Source organism: Alosa alosa, chromosome 6 (assembly GCF_017589495.1).
Source record: "Alosa alosa isolate M-15738 ecotype Scorff River chromosome 6, AALO_Geno_1.1, whole genome shotgun sequence".
Classification (NCBI taxonomy): domain Eukaryota; kingdom Metazoa; phylum Chordata; class Actinopteri; order Clupeiformes; family Clupeidae; genus Alosa; species Alosa alosa.
The window spans coordinates 22,958,902-22,978,901 of record NC_063194.1 but is presented as its reverse complement, the minus strand read 5'-3'; the positions used below and the strand labels follow the sequence as shown (position 1 = coordinate 22,978,901).

The window sequence follows — 20,000 nt, the reverse complement described above, 5'->3', positions numbered from 1 at the left end:
CCCTGTCCATTCCATCTGGGGGAGAACGAGAGAGAGAGAGAGAGAAAGAAATAGGGGCAGAAAGAGAGGGAGTGACAGTGAGAGAAAGACAGAAAGAGAAAGGCAATGAGAATGAGAAAATAGACTAAACAGGACCACTGGAGCGCGCTTAGCCCGACAGATCTGCTTGTCCCCTGTGGGAATGACCGCAGTGTCTTTTGTCCATCTTGACACAACATGTCAAATACAAAATGGCCTTCAGGGTGGAGATAATTCTACTCACCAGGTCGATTGCGTCGGTGCAGAGAGTTTCTCCGGCGTCTGGGTCGGTGGTAGCCACAGTCGGACTCCTCGCTGGGGGTTGGCTGCATGATTCTGTCTACCTGATACACACCAGCTTCAGTAACACATACACACACATCTCACAGCACAAGACCAGCCTCTCTAACCTAGTGGTTCTCTCTGTGGGCTAAGCCACCACTATAAATTACCACTACATAATATTCTTGTATTCAATATTTAGTAAATACACAGTGATATTCCAGGACAGTAGATATTTCAATTAAACCCACATCCGAAAAAGGGAATACTTCTGTGTGGGAAACATGCGATTGCAACAGTGTGTGTGTGTGTGTGTGTGTGTATGTGTGACTGACTCACATCTCTGAGGTTGAAGGTGATCTCTAGGTTGGTCCAGAAGGTGTCAGAGAAGTCGGGGTACATGTCCAGCACCTCCAGTAGGTCATCACGCAGGATCTTGTGCAGGTCGCAGTAGGTCAGTGCGCGCACGTCCGCGTTGGACTTCCCTGGCCGCCCGTACAGACTGATGGGCTCCCCAAAGATGTCATTCTTACCTACAGAGGGAAATACAGTGGAATAGAGGGAGATTGGGGCAAGAGTACAGCATGAACAAGAATAGAATAGAGAGGCACACCAGGGCATAGAGAAAAGAGGAGGTAGGAATGGGGGTCTGAGAATCTGTCAACAAACAGTTGCTCCCATGTCTTGCTATCATCTCTAGCCATGCTAGAGACTGGGCTGGAGCGCCACTGAATGCACGGAAATCTGTTAACAGTAGGGGGCGCCAGAGAGCTAACTAACTCCTATAAAGGTTTTTGAACCAACAGACAGCTGAATTGTAGAACACAATGAGCGGCCATGTTATGTTAGCGTTTTTTTTTTTTTTTTCCGCCACCTCTGATCCAACTTTTCAGGTTCCGAACTGTTGGAGAGCATCTGGAGCATGAACCAGAATGGAGCTGGTTTTCTGTTGGTGGAAAAGGCCTAAGAGCATTACTCTACTAACTCGCCTGTTCCCATACAGAGCTAGGCAGCTGTCACTTATTCTAATGACTTTGCAGGAAATGGTGTAAAGAAACACAGAAAGCAGAACAGAAACCTGCAACAGTTTTAATTCATTCATGGAAATCACTGCCCCTACCTAAGATGGCCACCACCATATCATCGCGCAGGATCTCGATGGAGCCACGCGAGATGAAGTAGAGGGCGCTGAGGACATCGCCGTTGTGGACCAGCGTGTCGCCAGGTGGTGCGTGTGTGGTCTTGAAGCGCATGGCCAACGCACGTAGGCAGCCCTTGCTGGCACCGCGGAAGGCCTTACAGTTCTGTAGCAGCGAGCGGTTCAGGTGCAGGCAAATGTCCGCTTGTAGACACTCCGGGAAGCCCTTCAACACCTGAACGAGAGGAGAGAGGGAGAAGGGAGAGTGTTGTAGAAGGTGAAAATTATACAGACCAACAGGCATGTGTGTGTGTGTGTGTATGTGTGTGTGTGTGTGTGTGTGTGTGTGTGTGTGGCTGTGTGTGTGTGTGTGTGTGTGTGTGTGTGTGTGTGTGTGTGTGTGTGTGCGTGCATTTGTGTGTGAGATGGAGTCAGAGAGAGGAAGTGAGAAAAGCAAGATAAGAAAAAGAGAGTCAGAGAAACAGAACATTTCACAGAGGTGAGAGACAAGATTAGAGTCAAAAGAGAGACTCAAAGACAGGAGATGTGTCTCATGAGGAGATGTGTCTCTTGAGGAGATGTGTCTCTTGCATCTGACACAATGGGAATGGCTGGCCTACACATGTGTCTATCTATGTGAGTTTTTTTTGTGTGTGTATGCATGTGTATTTGTGTGTGTGTGTGTGTGTGTTTGTGTGTGTGTGTGTGTGTGTGTGTGTGTGTGTATGTGCGTGCGTGCTGTCTGCCGCTTACTGCATTCATATCGATGCCGTTGGTGTAGGACCAGGCGTGCTGGAAGTACTCCTCCAGCCTCTGTCGGAGGCCGCTGGGGATCTGGTGGAAGCGGATGAACTCTTTGACCCGCAGCATCTGGGTGTGGTAGCGTGCCGTGCCCGAGTACAGCCGCTGGATGATCGCCGACACGTTCCCAAAGATGCTGGCGTACATCAGAGCTGCGGGGGATAGACAAGAGTCAATGGGAAACCAGCCCACAGTGGACACAGATAACAAGAACAGGGAGGAGAGGGGACACGAGAGAGGACACAAGGGTGCTGGGCAGCACAGTGATGGACTAAAGATCAAAGTCTTCAGTTACCCTGTGTAGCAGTTGTGAAATGGCCAGCTCAATGGTACAATGTGAACAGCTTAAGGCTAGAACAAATGTTTATAATTAAAGCTTTGTTTAAAGTAAGTGAGACAAATGTACATATTGTGACAGAATGTTTCTTATTTTAAACAGCTGAGGTGCCTGGAAAACCAGCCATTGATTTAGTATTTAGTTTTGTTAGTTTTCTTGTCTTTCTTATCTTCTACTGTCTTTATTGTACAGTGGAGTTTAGTTATATGTTTATACTTATACATATGTTTACCATTTCTGCTGTAAGTGCATGTTGTGTGTTATGTCTGTAAGCTACTGAGACCCTTGAATTTCCCCTTGAGGATCTATCTACCCACAATACCCTGTACTTTATTACTGCAATTCCTAGATACACGGGTTACACAAAGAGAGATAATGAAGCTAAACCTGAGAGGAAGTATCGTTTACTGTACTCCATTGTGCTGGTAGGAATCATTTCACTCTACAGTCATAAATGGAACATAAATGTTTTTTTTTTAGATAGATTTTAGAAGTCTAAGATTGCAATTTTAGATGAAACGTCTTAGAATGGGATTGAACCATCACTGAGATGCACTCACATCCAATGAGCATGACGCAGATGGAGAAGATCTTCTCGGGGTTGGTGTTGGGCGAGACGTTGCCGAAGCCCACGCTGGTCAGGCTGCTGAAGGTGAAGTAGAGTGCCGTCACGTACTTGTCCTTGATGGACGGCCCCGACAAGGCGTCGCTGTCGTTGTAGTCCTTGCCGATCTGCTCAGCCAGCGAGTCCAGCCAGCCGATCTTCATGGTGCCCATGCGCGCCGAGCTGGTGCGCTCCACGTTGCCGATGGCGTACCAGATGCAGGCCAGCCAGTGGGCGATGAGTGCGAACGTGCACATGAGCAGGAAGAGCACGGCGGCACCGTACTCCGAGTAGCGGTCAAGCTTACGGGCCACGCGCACCAGCCGCAGCAACCGGGCCGTCTTCAGCAGGCCGATCAGGGTGGTGGTCTGAGGCTGGGAGCGACGGACGGAGATAGGATGGACAGAGTAAAGAGACAAACAGGAAGTAGAATTAGCCCATGGACTTCTGTATAACACTTACAGAACATTTACACACATGCATTTCTGACATTCATACATCATTTCAGAGACACACAGTTCTGTTCTCTCTTATTAGGTGCATTCTTAGTTACCTTTCTTAGCTACAGTTATTTACATAATCTGCATAATTCATTACATACAACAAATAAGCCATGGTGTCAACCCCACAAACACACATAACATTTGAATAGCAGCATTTATTTTAAATGTAATGTGAATGTTTCCCATACCTCATCTGGACTGGAGCGGAAGATGAGCAGGTCAAAGGGCATGGCGGCCACGATGTCGATGAGGAACCAGCCCTTGAGGTAGTGGCGGGCGATGCGTGCCGGCTGGCTCACCACCTCGTCGTTGCGGTTGACGTAGGTGGTGCGGAAGTTGATGATGATGTCCACCACGAACATGACGTCCACCACCAGGTCCACCACGTTGAGCGGGTTGCAGGTGTAGCCGCAGGTGCGCCGGCGCTTCTCCTCCTGCTCGTTGAGCAGGAAGGCGGCCGAGTAGGGTGTGAAGACAGCTGTGTAGAGCACCAGCAGCAGGATGAGCCAGTCCCACACCGCCTTGAAGGGGCTGTAGTGCAGGATGGTCCACTTGTGGATGCGCGGCGCCTGCAGCTTGTACTCAGGAAGCACGTCCGCCCCCAGAGACAGGACCTGAGGAAAGGGGACAGGGGCCAAGAGAGAAGATTAGCCTTTTATACAATACTGCACACTTACTAGGCTTTACTAGACTATACTGTAGAATACTGCACACTTACTAGACTATACTGTAGAATACTGCACACTTACTAGGCTATACTGTAGAACACTGCACACTTACTAGGCTATACTGTAGAATACTGCACACTTACTACACTTACTAGACTATACTGTAGAATACTGCACACTTACTAGACTATACTGTAGAATACTACACACTTACTAGGCTATACTGTGGAATACTGCACACTTACTAGGCTATACTATATTAGAAACATATTATACAATCACGCAAAAAAAGAGAAAAGACAAATGGTGGGGGCACAGGCCAATAAGACATTTTGTGTAAAACAGACATATTGCTATATTTACCGCAAAATATTCTGTGATAATAATGTTACAAAGCATCCCCATGAGACAAAGGCATGCCTGTTGACTGGGTGAGCATTTGTTAAGACTGAATATAAAGTGCCCGTCACTCTACTCACTTCACACAAGTCAGAAGGCTGGAGGTTAAGTTAAGACTGAAAATAAAGTGGCCGTCACCCTACTCATTTCAGAGAAGTCAGAAGACCTGGGCTCAGAGAGAGAAGCAAACCACAGCGCACACTCTGGCTAGGGAAGTGACAGAGATAACAGTAACAGTTAGACCTTGCAATGAAGGTGACCGTTACACAAACAGAGCTGTTCCAGACTCACTGATAACGCCGTCCAAAAAAATCAGCCCACACAAACAACTACACTCACACAACATTCTTTCTTGCCGGGCTCCAATCGAGTCGGGCTCCAGACTCGATGATAACACCCAAAAAACTATCAGCACACATAAACAAGTCCACTCATAGTGTTACACACAGATACTATTCTGTCCCCCCCTTTTTGTCATGCTCCAATAAATGAAGTATGTATGGCCAGAAAACAGTCCAACTATTGAAGGATAAAAGGTCGACCGTGCCCATTCTGAGGGATCAAACCAAACAAAAGCCCAAAAGGGCATCAGGAGCTGGCCAGCAGCAGTAGCTGATGTCCCTCTTGGCTGGAGGCCAAACACTGTCATTATGTGCCATATCCTGGATCATATCAAATGCATCGTGGCATTTACAGCACAAGCCAGTCATAAATATGACATTTCTTCTCACTTATGAAAACAGATGCCTGTGTCCTGTAAAATGTTGATGCTTCAGAGCCCCAACACTGATGCTGAACTGGTGGGCATGAAACATATGATATATTACACTATACTAAACTATACTAAACTATACTAGATGCTATACCTGAGCCTAGAGTCCCTCTTTGTCTTCCACATGGCATTAAAGATTAGGCGTATGAGTAATGTCCTTTGTGACATTGATCGGGAAATATTTATAGAAAGACATTCTTCAAACTCTTTTCACATAAACTAGTCCACTGTGAAATGGCAGAACTGATGCCAAGTTTGCCTTGTGATACTTAGGCCACAACCAAACATTACAGGAGCAGGGGAACAATTGTCTCAGTGCTATCACACTGGATGGACAAAGAGAAGAACTACTTTGTGACGGACAACCATATCTAGTTTGTAGAGAAGCCAGAGGTACATTTTAGAACTCGCTGACAGAAAACACACACATTAGCTTCACTGACTTTCAGCAAAGTCTGCTCACTAATATAACCCAGCATTACAAATATTCAATGTGATTCAAAAGGCTTAAGCTGGAACACAAAAAACAGCATTGTCTGCAGCAGCATGTTGGCTACAGGATGCTAATCACTGGATGTAGCACTCAGGATGCTAATCTAGACAGGACACCCATAAACATGGGAGACCTTTAGAGGGCATTGAGTGTGCTCAAAGGCACAGCCACTTTCAGAGGGTGGTCGTGTGCAAACCAGCAGCAGCAGTGAGAGTGCTCTTAGTCTGGCCTCACGAACACGTCAGGCTGTCACGTCAGCAGCAACAACAAACAGCACAACTTTCCATTAGCTGTCCCAGCTAACAGTCACGCTGATCAATCCAGGTTAATATGTAGGTCACAGGGAGAGAGAGAAAGAGACAGACGTACAGAGAGATAGGGGGACACAAAGAGGGAAATAGGGACGCACACAGACAGATATTTGATGTATAAAATGCTGATATCCTTTCCTGGCCTATTGATGGCCAAGAATCCAGGTGTCAAGTTCTATGGACAGTCTGTTGTCAAATGTGTTGGAAACTTAAACCATTAGGAGACAGAGACAAGATGACCGCAGTCTTTAAATTGTTCCAGTAAATTAGGGCATTTGTTTTTGTCATATCAGTTGTCACTGTCACAAATGACCTTCACTGATTTGACCACTGACTACACCTTATAGTGTCACAGAAATGGTCACTAGCAACTGACAACCAATTACTACATGACCATAACGCTCAATCACATTTCTCATGACATATGCATTTACAATTAGCATTGAAGCCAAACAGTAGCTTGTCTGCATTACCTGAAAATGATCAGTACAGTATCTCTATTATAAGTGTTTCCACTGGTCATATTCAAAGGTTCTCACATTTGCATAACTGCAGCTGCTCTCATAAAAGCAGTAGGCCATGGAACATCAAAATACCAGTATAACAACAACAAGCACAGCACATTGCATTTATATAGTGCTTTATCAAGGTACCCAAAGCATTTAAAGTACTCTGTATCCATTAAACTGTGAGTCACTCTTGATAACAGCTTGATATAATCTGTAAGCATTCTAACCTGTAACCAGCGCAGACAAACCCTTAAACAAACCTCTCCCTCATGCCACCAAATCTGACCTGGAAGCCCTGGAAGGACGGACTCACTGACCGGCAGTACGATGAGCGCCTCCATGTCCAGGTTCTCCACGCTGTCGCGGCGGGGGCCCCAGCAGCACAGCCAGGTCTTCAGGGAGGCCAGCACGCCAGCCTGTCGGCCGCGCGGGAGGAACCGCCGCTCCCTACAAATCCCTCCCACTGCCACCATCCAGACCAGAGCACCGCAGCGCAGTGCGTCGCGCCGCACCACACCACAGGACGCTGGAGCTGCTCTGGAGCTAATGGGTGCTTGCAGGGGTAGTGTGAGTGGTCGGGTGCATGGTTGTCGTAGTGTATGCGTCTTTGTGTATGTGTGTGTAACGCAGTAGTGCACCTAGTGTGTAAATCATGCTTGCTATCCTTGCAGAACGCTGAAACTGGGAAACGTGCAACTCTTTTAAAAACACACACACACACAGTCATCCTGAAGCTCATGTGACCTTTCGTGAGGTTCGGAACTGAAACACCCAGTTTGCTGGAACAAATCGACAGAAAAAGAGAGTGCAGAGAAATGGTCCGGCATTTTCTAAAAATGGTGTGTGTGTGTGTGTGTGTGTGTGTGTGTGTGTGTGTGTGTGTGTGTGCGTGTGGACTGATAGATATGGAATCATCTAAAGTTTGGTTCAGTGAAAGTGTACTGAGCAAACCCAATTCATGATGTCATTGTTCAAATGTTCCACTCTTAATATTTTGACTCATAATTGCCAAAAGCGTCCTAGAATGGTAGCTTTCACAATTCCAACAACCTGTCCTGTGTCTTTTCGTAAAGCACCACATATGGTCATCCAATACATTTAGCCAACTCCTGCAGAGAACTGTTATAGGCAGAAAGACATTTGAGCATGGCTCTACTATTGTCTCAATATCAAATCTTCTTTATCAGATTCCAACATAGAGTACTTTACAAACATGGACCCGAGGACAACAGTTCTTTTTTTACATGCCAAATTTACCACGAGCATTTGCACACTTGACCAGACATCAAAACAGATCAGTTTATACCAACCTGTAGAAAAAGCGCTCCCATAGAAAGTACATATTTACATAAGCATAGGTTTATGAACACTTACCCTACGTGCCAGTGAACTGCATGTTTTCACACAGCTACCCATCCACTATGACCCTATCTCCTTCCCCATCAGCATCCTGGATTCCTTCTCAGTCGAAACCTAATGTGGGCAGTGCATCATTTTATTGCATGATCCCTGTCTGCACAGTACTTCCTGACCACACAAGTGGGCTTGAGAGCTGTTTGAGAGACCATGCCGGACACGAGTGAACATTTCTGCTCACATTAATTTGACAAATGCAGGACTTGGATGTGAAAACGGGGCTTGAACTCATCTTCCTTGTCATCTTTCTCAGCAGAATGGAATCCTTGTGTTGCAAACCACTTTCACACATAAGGTGTGATACGATAACACAGTGTTTCTCAAACTTTTTCAGACCAAGGACCACTTAACCAGTAAAAAAAAAAACTCACGGACCACCTCGGTAATAGACACAATAGGCCTATTCACTGAACCACCTTGCTTATTGTCTTTGCATCTTGCTTATTATGTCAGAGGTTTCATATGATTTAAATTGATTAAATTGGCATAGCTTAAATAGGCAGTGTTTCAGAACTGTTTGGATTTACATACAAGTCGCAAACAACTCCTCTATCTATTATTTTTCCCACGTCTGCTCGCGGACCACTTGGGATAGCTTGTGGACCACCAGTGGTTCCCGGAACACACTTTGAGAAACACTGCTTTAACAGACAGAAGAGCACTATTTAGGCACTTTTGTAAACAACCAATGGCTCACTGATGGTGTCCGTGTTAAATAGCATGGGCAGAGTATTTTCTTTAAAAGAACAAAAAGCATTTATCTTGTTAAAGCAACAAGAACGATGTGGAAATCGAAAATTAACTGAAAGTAGGGTTACCGCGGGGCCTTAAAACGTCTTTAATATTTCCAGATATTGTATCCTAGATCTTACATTACATTTATACGTCTTAAATATGTTTGTTCATTTACTGCTTCTTCCATAACTCTTTATTTGATATTTTTTTGAGAAATGTGTTAGCGTCATATATAGTTGGTTCTTAAAGATCCAGGTATTTGTATGTTGGTATGTTGTAATAAAACTACAGATAAGACCTATGTGGAACCGATAACTTGTAGCCAGCAAACAGCCTGGTCAGAATTTATCACCGTACAATTACTTCAAAAGCAATTCTGGGACTTACATTTTCATACTTCATATAAGTCTTAAATTTAATTCATGATCGTCTTAAAAAGTCTTACATTTAATTTGTTGAAACCTGAAGAAACTATGTGATAGGGTCCAGACTAATTATCAAGCTACTGTTAGCATGCTGTTATACAACAAAAAATGACCAAATGTACAGTTCATTTACAGCAAACACATACTATGTTGGCCCATCTCTTTCATCGTCTCGCCTATGTTTCTTATCAACATCACACCTGTTGCTAGGCTACTGCATATTTCTCCCTTGACATGTGTCAGGTGGGATCCAGCTGTCATTACTTCAAGATTACTTTACTTTCATGTCTGTTGCTTAACCTCTCACAATAGCTCCTGCTGGCAACAGAATGGGGACAGATGAGGCACCAGGTAATACCACAGGACAGGTTCTCCATCCCTAACACCTCACACATATTGAGTGACGATGGACTGAACCACAGAATTGGCTTTATGTCTGAGTTTTTACTGTAACACCAGCTATGCCATCTGAGGGACCCAGATAGCAAGAGGCTGGCGGACCATTGTCGGTCCACTGGGGGCATAGCTGGCGGTCCGCTGGCATTTTGCTCATTGGTTCTCTGGCGGTCCGTTGGCGGGTTGCAGACAAATTGCCCAATATTTTGCCACTATTGGTCTAAAATCTTTTTCATTTGTTCAGTTATACTCCATATATCATTTTAATAACTTTTCCTAATATTCGTGAGAAGTTACATTTAAAGAGAATGTGGTCCAACGGCGGACCACAAGTGGCACGCCACATGCGGCATACCACCAGCGGTCCGCTATCTGCCAATCTGATTTTGCCATCTGAGGGACAGACCCTGAGCTGCCTGTGTCCTCCCCAGGTGGTTGGCTAGGGCTGTCACAGGGCTTTCAGAGGGATGTTCCCTATGTGTGAATGTTAATGGTAATGAATGATAAATTGTAATGGCAACAGCAACTAAATACCACCTCACAGTGTTGCTGTTGCTGATAACTAGCTAACAACTCCCAGATCATGGGCTCAACATCCTGGGAGGACACAGTGATAACAGTGTACTGTATGTACACCTGTGCTGGACTATTCATCAGTATGCATTGCCAACTCAACAAATAATTACAATAAACAAAATGTAACTTCCTTTATATAAAATGGGAATAGCTATTGGTAATCTGGAATGCCTGTTTGTTTCAGTCACCATAATGGAATCCTACTGGCTTACTCGACTAGTAGCCTCTGAGGTCTGATGCACACTGTGCGTCTGATGCACATTGATATCCAGATGGTGATTTTATCAGTGTACTAGGCCCATCTTACTCTTATCATCTGCTAGAGCCTTAGTGGAGGGACTGCTTTTTCTGCACCTTCTGTATCAACGTAACACCAGAGTCTTTTCACAAGATGTCTTATTTATGCACTTCCTGCACAGAGCAACTAAATAACCCACAACAATCAGGCCCAACAGTCAACTGTAAAAACCAGTAGTATGCAGGCTTTGTGTATTTTCTTATCAATTTATTCAAACATATCAAATGGCCTACATACACCTCATTATGATATTACCATTCATCTCCCTCTACCATCTCACCTACTTATGCAAAACCCCTCCTGCTTATCATACATGCCGGGCTTCAGCCTTTTTAAAGTCAAATGAGGTGCTTTGCATGTTACAAAAGGAAAGCTGTTACTGTGGAATCATGTAGTTGCAATCTAGTTATAGTTGCTAAGACGACCTCAAACTGACATTATCTTGATGATATGATCTTCTTGGTTTAGATGTTGGGTGTAATCAGTGGCTGCAGAAACAGTTTCTACAGTCTGGAGTTACTGGGTGCAACATAAAGGACCTGGGGTATTTGTAGTCTGCATGCTGCAGAGCAGCCTGAGGGGGAGGAGATGATCGTATCAGACTTCCCTTCCAGCTCAGTTTGTGCTGAAATCATCATCGGCCTATCTGTCTTCCTCTGTTTCTGTGTCACATGCATGCACATGCACACGCACACACACACACACACACACGCACACACACACACGAAAGAACACACATGTGAAAAGGAAGTGACAAATACTCACAATCACTTTAACACCACTGATCTTTAGCGCCACAGGGCCGTGGTTCCACCTGAACTAATGCTAAAGGTATACGCTTCCTGACCCACCAATATCAGGCAAGGGCAAGTCAGCCCACTGCCACACGCCTCCCTATGTTTTTTTAAACATTTCCACTACATATGCACTCAAAAAATCTATCTTCCATACACAAACAGACACCACCGAACCCGAGTCCATCCTCCACACACTCACACAAAGACACACACATGCATGTGCACACTCACACAAAGACACACACATGCATGGGCACACTCAGACACACATGCATGTGCACACTCACACAAAGACACACACATGCATGTGCACACTCACACAAAGACACACACATGCATGTGCACACTCACACAAAGACACACACATGCATGTGCACACTCACACAAAGACACACACATGCATGTGCACACTCACACAAAGACACACACACACACATGCATGTGCACACTCACACAAAGACACACACATGCATGTGCACACTCACACAAAGACACACACATGCATGTGCACACTCACACAAAGACACACACACACACATGCACACAAAGACACACACATGCATGTGCACACTCACACAAAGACACACACACACACATGCATGTGCACACTCACACAAAGACACACACATGCATGTGCACACTCACACAAAGACACACACATGCATGTGCACACTCACACAAAGACACACACATGCATGTGCACACTCACACAAAGACACACACACACACGAAAGAACACACATGTGAAAAGGAAGTGACAAATACTCCACACACACACACACACACACACACTTCAATGAATCACAGCACCAGGAGCTCACATAATGTGCTTGATGTTATGCAGACTAATCAATACAATACAAGAATCAATGATTGTGGTCATTTCCCCTTTGTTGACCTGTGCCAATCGACATCCAATTACAGAAGTGGGAATAAGCAGGGTGGGCCAGGGGTGGGATGGGATGGGGTGGGGTGGGGGGAGGAGCGAGCATTACATCACAGGAGGCAAGACAGTCGTCTGACACAAACACACACGGAGCCTGAGGGAGCCACACTGACTGGATGTAAACAAAGATGACGACAGCAGCGAGACACAGGACCAAATGCCATAAACCAGAGGAGACCATCTTAGAAGCGAGAGCTCCAGACATCCTTCTGTGGCAGTCACAAGGAATGGGCAGAGGAGAGGGACAGAGACTCAAGTGTGAAGGATAAAGAAGAGAACAAGGGGCCGAGAGAAAAGAGAGAAGAGACATGCCAGAGGACACAACTCTCCCTAGAGTGGTAGAGAGATAAGAAGAGGAGTCTTAAGATGAGTATAAGAGAGAGTACAGAAAGAGACTGTGAGATAGACAGAGAGAGAGAGAGGGCAGGTCTTTACTGTCACTGCCCTCTGCATCCATTAGCCCCAGAGGCCAAGGTCATGAGCAGCAGGACACCTCTGTGGAGGATCGATGCCCACCGACTCACTTCCTCTCTCCTCTTCTTCACTCTCCCTCCCCTCACACAACCTGCCTGAACCCCCCCATCACTCCCCCTCACTCCGCCTTGCCCCTCAGAGCCTTCCGCCATTCTCCACACACACACACACACACACACACACACACACACACACACACACGGTGCTTTAAGGCGAGAAAGGGAGACATTCACAGCCACTACGACACCTAACAGCCCTAAACCAATTAGTTTAAAGAAGCTCAATGACACAGGCAACCTCTGACTTCATGATAAATGACAGTAAATACAGACGCTCTGTGATAAATGAAAGAACACTGACGTAGGCTCAACACTAATAATGCCAATTTAATCAATCAATGCATCAGGCAGTCAGAGGGGACAGTCAAGGTCAACGCTACAATGCTACTGTGAACAATGCTAAGAAAATTGCAGCCCTGCTTTAGTGAAAGACGAGATAAGTTGTCATGGCAGCTAATTGAACATACTAATGAGTCACGTTTCTACTCTAAAAGCTCAGGACGGCTGCGCCCTTTTTTTTTAGCATCTAGAGTAATACTCAGACATAGGGATGCGTCTTGTTGCTGGGGAAAGGTGCCTTCGTGAATTTCAGAACAGTGTTCAAGACAGAAAAACGGATTGAACAGGTCTTCGATTTCATGCGTCACAGGTTACTAGACCTTCAATTTCCAACATACACACATCCACAAGGTCTGAAAATCAAAATAGTACAGAAACTTTTACAGTAGCAGAAACTGTTTATGTTGTCAAGCAGAGACTTTATGGCATTATTATTGTTGCTGTTATTATTAATGAATCCGCCTGTGGCACAGATGTTCTGGGTTGGTGGCAAAACCTTTATCTAAAAAGGCTGCAATTTACAACTAAAAAAGCCTGAATGAGTTGTGAACTCAATGGTGTTTCTTAAATTACTACTTTCCAATAAAGTTTCACACGTGCTTGAGTACATACATAGACACACACACACACACACACACACACACACACACACACACACACACACACACACAACACACACACACACACACACAAGAGCAGTGTGTGCGTGAGCGTGCGTGTTAGCAGTGATGCAGGGTGGTGTCTATCTGCAGCATGGATTTTTCCACTGGCAGGAGCGACACGCTGCTTCCCATGTGCGTTGACACAGCAGCGGCCTGTCAATATGTCAGGCTCTCTTTTCTCATACCCCATTCTCTCTCTCTCTCTCTCTCTCTCTCTCTCTCTCCCTCGCTCTGAATTTGACTCCCTCTATTTATACATCACCCTCAGCACCTGAGCTAGCTAGAGGCACACCTGGGTTGCACACACAAAGAGCACTCTGGCAGCTAACTCGGCCCTTACTCGTCTGGCCTCATGATCATTTGCATGATCGCTAACCTACATTACCAAAGGCATTATATTATGTCCACAATAAAAATATGGGACCGTCTACTGTAATCATGATTAGGCTCTATATACATCCACACTCGCACACACATCCATACACATATATACCCACACACACACACACTCACTCTCTAACACACACACACACACACACTCTCACACACAAACATACATACACGCACACACACACACACACATTCACATACTCTCACAAACAAACATACATACACACACACCCACATACCATCGGCCACCCCCTCCACAGTGGAGCTGACCACTCTGAGTTGGGGTCTATGGGTCACTGTGGTACACAGCGTCGTACCGTGGGGTGGGGCGTACGGCTTCGACCTCTCAATCGCTGTGGGTTTTCCATGGTGACCAGAGATGGCGTGCCTCTCTTTTCCACACGACGTCATCATGACAGCGATCCATGAGAGCCACTCTGGAGCCGAACGTCAAGCGCTCGCTCACCTACGCCTGCCTCCGTGCTGGCCAATCAGAGGATACTCATGTGCACTCAGTCGATCTTTCAGAAACATCACACACGACTCCTCACACACGACTCCTTACACACAATCACACAACTCCTCACACACGACTCCTCACACACAACTCCTCACACACGACTCCTAACACACATAGGGGCAGCCGTGGCCCACTGGTTAGCACTCTGGACTTGTAACCGGAGGATTGCCGGTTCGAGCCCCGACCAGTGGGCTGCGGCTGAAGTGCCCTTGAGCAAGGCACCTAACCCCTCACTGCTCCCCGAGCGCCGGCGTTGTACCAGCTCACTGCGCCGGGATTAGTGTGTGCTTCACCTCACTGTGTGTACACTGTTTGTGTTTCACTAATTCACCGATTGGGTTAAATGCAGAGACCAAATTTCCCTCACGGGATCAAAAAAGTATATATACTTATACTTAGTGATGTAGTACTCGAGTCCGGTCTCGAGACCAATTTCTGCTTTCTCGGTCTCGTCTCGGACTCGTTCCTTCAAAGACTCGGTCTTGACTCGGTCTCGGACCACAGTGGGAGGAGAAGGACTCGTAATCCTCGAGTCCTCGAGACCAACGCATTTTTTATGTTCATATAAAAAAACAGACAACACATAACAACAATAATAATAAAATGCAATGTTGACCGGCATTATTTAAAAATGACATCCCATGGTGCAATGCAAAGATACTGCCGTCAGAGCCGTTTATTTATTTCTATGGCTCTGCTGCCGGTGAGTCAAAGACTCGGTCTTGACTCGGACTCAGCATAGGCGGTCTCGTCCCCATCACTAGTTATACTATACACGACTAGTTATACTATACACGACTCCTCACACACGACACCTCTCACACGACTCCTCACACACAACCACACGACTCCTCACAGTGCTTTGCTTCTCTGTGCCGCTGGCAGCATTAGTGGGCACTCTGAATAGTTTTCCATCCACTGTGGAATTCATGAGCCAAACTGTGCAAGCATGACGCAGCCTCTTTGATGAGATGTACAATTCATTATGTAACTGAATAAGCCATGTTTTTATTATTTATTACGTCTCAATAACCTTCTTTCAGGCAGCACTTCACCTGCTGCAGGCCACCTGCCAGCCCCCCTGGTGTGTTAGGTTGCGGGTTCTATCTCACAAGGTGGTCTCTCAGGTTCTATCTCACACTGGCCTGGTGTGTTAGGTTGGTCAGAACGTTGGTTCTCTAGCTCATGAGATGAAAGGCGGGGCACTCCACTGTACGAGCTCTCGGCTCTGACAGAGCCTGCCGAACCTCTCACACACTTTGAAGCCATCATCAAAAAAACAAAAAAAACAAAAAAAATCATGCATCCTGACAAATATTGTTGAAAGACATAGATTCCAAGAAAGCAGATCTCACATACACACACAAATCTGATTATATTTCATGCGGACATACGTGAAAGGTAACTTGTGTCTTACCTGTGTGACGTGTGTGACCTTCTCACTGACGTTCTGCGTGCGTTCCTTGACCTTGCTGGGGGCGATGATCTCGATCTCAGTGGGGGAGGGGGGGCGCAGGCGCTCGGTGGGGAATGAGAGTGTCACCTGCGGGATGCGACTGAGGGCGCGGAGGCGCATGAGGTCCGAGTCTGACGTGGAGTTTATCAAGCTCGGCTTCAGGTCTGCAAAAAGAGGCAGATGGGTAAACATGTAATACACTGATGTAGAGGACTACACTAGCAGCTGAATAGTGGCCTATTATATTACGTCAATATCACTTCTATGAAAACCTAAAAAAAGTAATTTAGTATTTCTTTATTCTCCTCCAGTTCTGCACACCCTGGCTTATTACTTAGACTTGATTAGGATCTGTGGTAAAACTGGTACAGTAAATGTCATGCATGATCATGTGTTTGATAGCCAGGGAGCATGTCTACTGATGAAAATGTATGCTACACTGTTCAAATATGTACAGATACAAGTGCCTGTGGATGGTGTCTGTGACTGAAGACGTGGCACAGCTTGATCTTGATCAGGATTAAAACCAAGATGGCTTGACACAGGCACACTCAGACTGGACTCCGACTGGACACGGAGCATACTGAGGCGAAGGTCCAGTAGGAGTAGGGAGATGTATGTGGCCAGCACGGGGCATTTATCTAGAAGGTTCTGTCTGAAGCACGAAGCAGCTCCCTTTCTTCTAAACTAGAGATTTAATCTCACCTTGCTGTTTTGAGTGCACACCTGCACTGATTGGAAAGCCCCTTCAGAGCAGCAGGTACTGCAGCTGTGAAAGGAGGCTGTGTGGAACTTTGGAACTAGTGAACTAGTGAATTTGCATTTGCAACTAAACGTTTGTGTGGCCTGCTTCCTCTTCTATTACAGAAATGAGGAAATGACTAGGACAAAATAAAGTGAAATGAAGATATCTTCTACACTTACAGTATGTCATGTTATGCATGTCTTAGCTCACATGTATCTGTGTGACTCAAACTTATGTATGTTGGACTGCCCTGATGATTTCCCTGGTCGGGGTTTTGGCCCTGGACGTCTCTCCTCACTGCTGTGCCTTGTTTGATATTTGAGAACAATTCTCACCATATTTCCAGGAAAACAAATTATATATACAGTATATGTAGAGACAGATTTATATAACATGCGGGCTATATAGATTAATATCTCAATATGATATAAATCAATATAGATCCATGCCTGAATTATAAAATGATCTAAGAATACACCCCAGATTGAACAATATCAGCACAATATCGGCAGTACATACTAATAGACACAAAGCCATTTTCTTACACACAATAATGCACTTAAAAGCACAAAGAAGCAGGCACACGCGTACACACACACACACACACACACACACACAGGCAGCGACACACACTCTGATCCAACGTCACTGGTCTAAATATAGCCGCGGAGGCTGCCGTGCATGTCCGGCTTGAACAAGCTCTCCCCACGGGAGGCACAGCAGGCTCTCCCTCAGGACCAGGCCAAGTTACCACGGCACCGCAGTTATCACTTCAGACATCTCATCCCTTAGTCTGGGCATTGATGTCAGAGAATACCAACACAGGAGCATGTTCATCCGTCACAGTTTTGATCACACAAGAGATGGGAAGAAAACGCATCTTCATGCCCACAGACAGATGCCTGTTTCACACAGAAGGGGCCTTCTGAACTCAATGGCAGTTTCTCTCTGAAGGGGCATTTCTTCTTTAATTACCGTATTTTCCGGACTGTAAGTCCGGAGCACTTTTTTTCATAGTTTGGCTGGTCCTGCGACTTATAGTCAGGTGCGACTTATATATAAAAAATAATATAATTGAACATGTTTTTAAATGTTAATTTATATTAACTGACATGAACCCTACATGAAACATTACTGTCTACATCCTTGAGAGAGCGCTCTCAAATGCACAAGACCTGTGCACTTTCAGTCAGAGATTAGTGCTTGCTCTATGCCTGAAAGACACGTGCATACTTAAATCCTAGCCGGGCCTCAGATTCAGACAAATAAAAGCCAGTATAATTTTGTTTCAATTTAACTCATAAAAGAGCTCAACTTAATAATTTATATTGTTGGTTGGTTTAATATTGTTGCCATTGAAAAGTCATCCTACACCATGAGTCTCCAACACGTTGCTCTCAAGCTACCAGTCGCACACAGCCCCTGTCTGAGCTAGAGGCTGAAGCAATAACCTACATTTAAACACAATTGTTGCTGCCAGGCATCAGCCTTTGAATTTTATAAAAAAGTAAATCTTTTTAGACCTCTTTGGCTATATGGAATAGGTTTTCCTTGCAGCACAGCACACGTTCCATGAATGAATGAAAGCGGATGCCTTATCACGCAATAAGCGGATGGAAATCCTGACACTCTTTCATACATGAAACTTAATAGTGAACCATTGCCATTGATAGCCTACCGGTATGCTGCTCCAAACGAAAAGTATAGGCCTATGTCTCACAGTAAAACGCAAGAAATAAAGGCCTATAGCTGACTCGAATAAGCCATGGTCCAAATAAAGGTGCTGTGCTTTGCCCAGCCATAATTTGAGATTTAGGCTACGATAGTCTGTCCCCTAAACATTCCTCACCCGTTATCTAGACATGCATGAAAACATTTGAAAACAAAACTCACTGCCATGTAATATTTGATCGCTGTTTTGCTACTAATTATCTTTCACGTGAATACGCACAGTGAAAGGCCTTATATGCGCTCCGTGTCTATAGCTATCTGTTCACGTCCGCAATCGATTATAACGTTCCTCAAATGGGGAACACATCCATGTTCTCACACGTTATATTATAGGCTTTCATGCTGTGTTTGCAAAATTCCTGACGGTTCCTGATCGCTAAACGTTTGTTTTTCTTTCCTGTCGATAGCGGTTGATGTAGAAGCACCTATAGGCTAATTTGACTTTAGCGGTGACAAATCCTGCTGAGAGAGAGAGAGAGAGCAAAGAGAGAGAGGCACCCCCAAAGTGGTCCTGCGTGCGCGCGCGTGTGTGTGTGCATGGGGTTCAATTGAAGTCAGAGTTGGTCCGTCCAGTCAATAGTCCCGCATTCAGGCCGCTCATTAGATTAACGTCAGACATGTGTGAGAATTTCTCACATTATGAGTTGCGGGGCTTTTATCAATATGCTCAATATTTAGTAATAATTCATGCGCAATACCCGCAATCCCGAGCTGAAATTTAGGCATGGTTTTAAAAGCACATCTTTTTTTCTCTCGCTCTCTCGGCAAGCATTTGTTCTGCTGCCAGCTTGTTCCAATATATCGTCCAAAATGCTTGATTGCATTGTATTCTCCACATTTTTAGCTAAATTTTCATGTACCACATCATTTTTGTTCAGTGAATCTTTTGTAAATTGCTTTACAATAGCGTCGGGCCCTTGTCAGCAGCCTTCGGCTTGCCTCCTGCCACTATTCACTCCTTTGTCTTCAACATTCCCTGTAGAATTCTCAATATTTTTGGCCTCAATGTGTCCAGTTACATAGTCTGTCTGTTCTTAGTCTTGGATTTTGTGAAATAAATTTCTAAATTTCACCTGCTTGCTGCAGCTTCGGTCTGCACGTCCTTTTAAAACTGTATCTTTTTCTCTCTCAAGAATTTAATCTGCTGCCGGCTTGTCTCTCCACATCGTCCAAAATGCTTGATTGCATTGCATTCTCCAC

The 20,000-nt window shown here is 45.2% G+C and overlaps 1 protein-coding gene across 1 annotated transcript in view; it reads right to left on the bottom strand.

Moving 5' to 3' along the window:
• kcnh6a (potassium voltage-gated channel, subfamily H (eag-related), member 6a) overlaps positions 1 to 20,000 on the bottom strand; it is a 44,024-nt gene that overhangs the window by 6,097 nt on the left and 17,927 nt on the right. Inside the window, 8 exon segments of the mRNA XM_048246948.1 lie at positions 1 to 15; positions 263 to 362; positions 640 to 833; positions 1,421 to 1,673; positions 2,192 to 2,391; positions 3,137 to 3,554; positions 3,872 to 4,297; positions 16,286 to 16,488. The exon segment at positions 1 to 15 is cut by the window's left edge and continues 246 nt beyond it. Coding sequence (XP_048102905.1) covers positions 1 to 15; positions 263 to 362; positions 640 to 833; positions 1,421 to 1,673; positions 2,192 to 2,391; positions 3,137 to 3,554; positions 3,872 to 4,297; positions 16,286 to 16,488 — 1,809 coding nt within the window.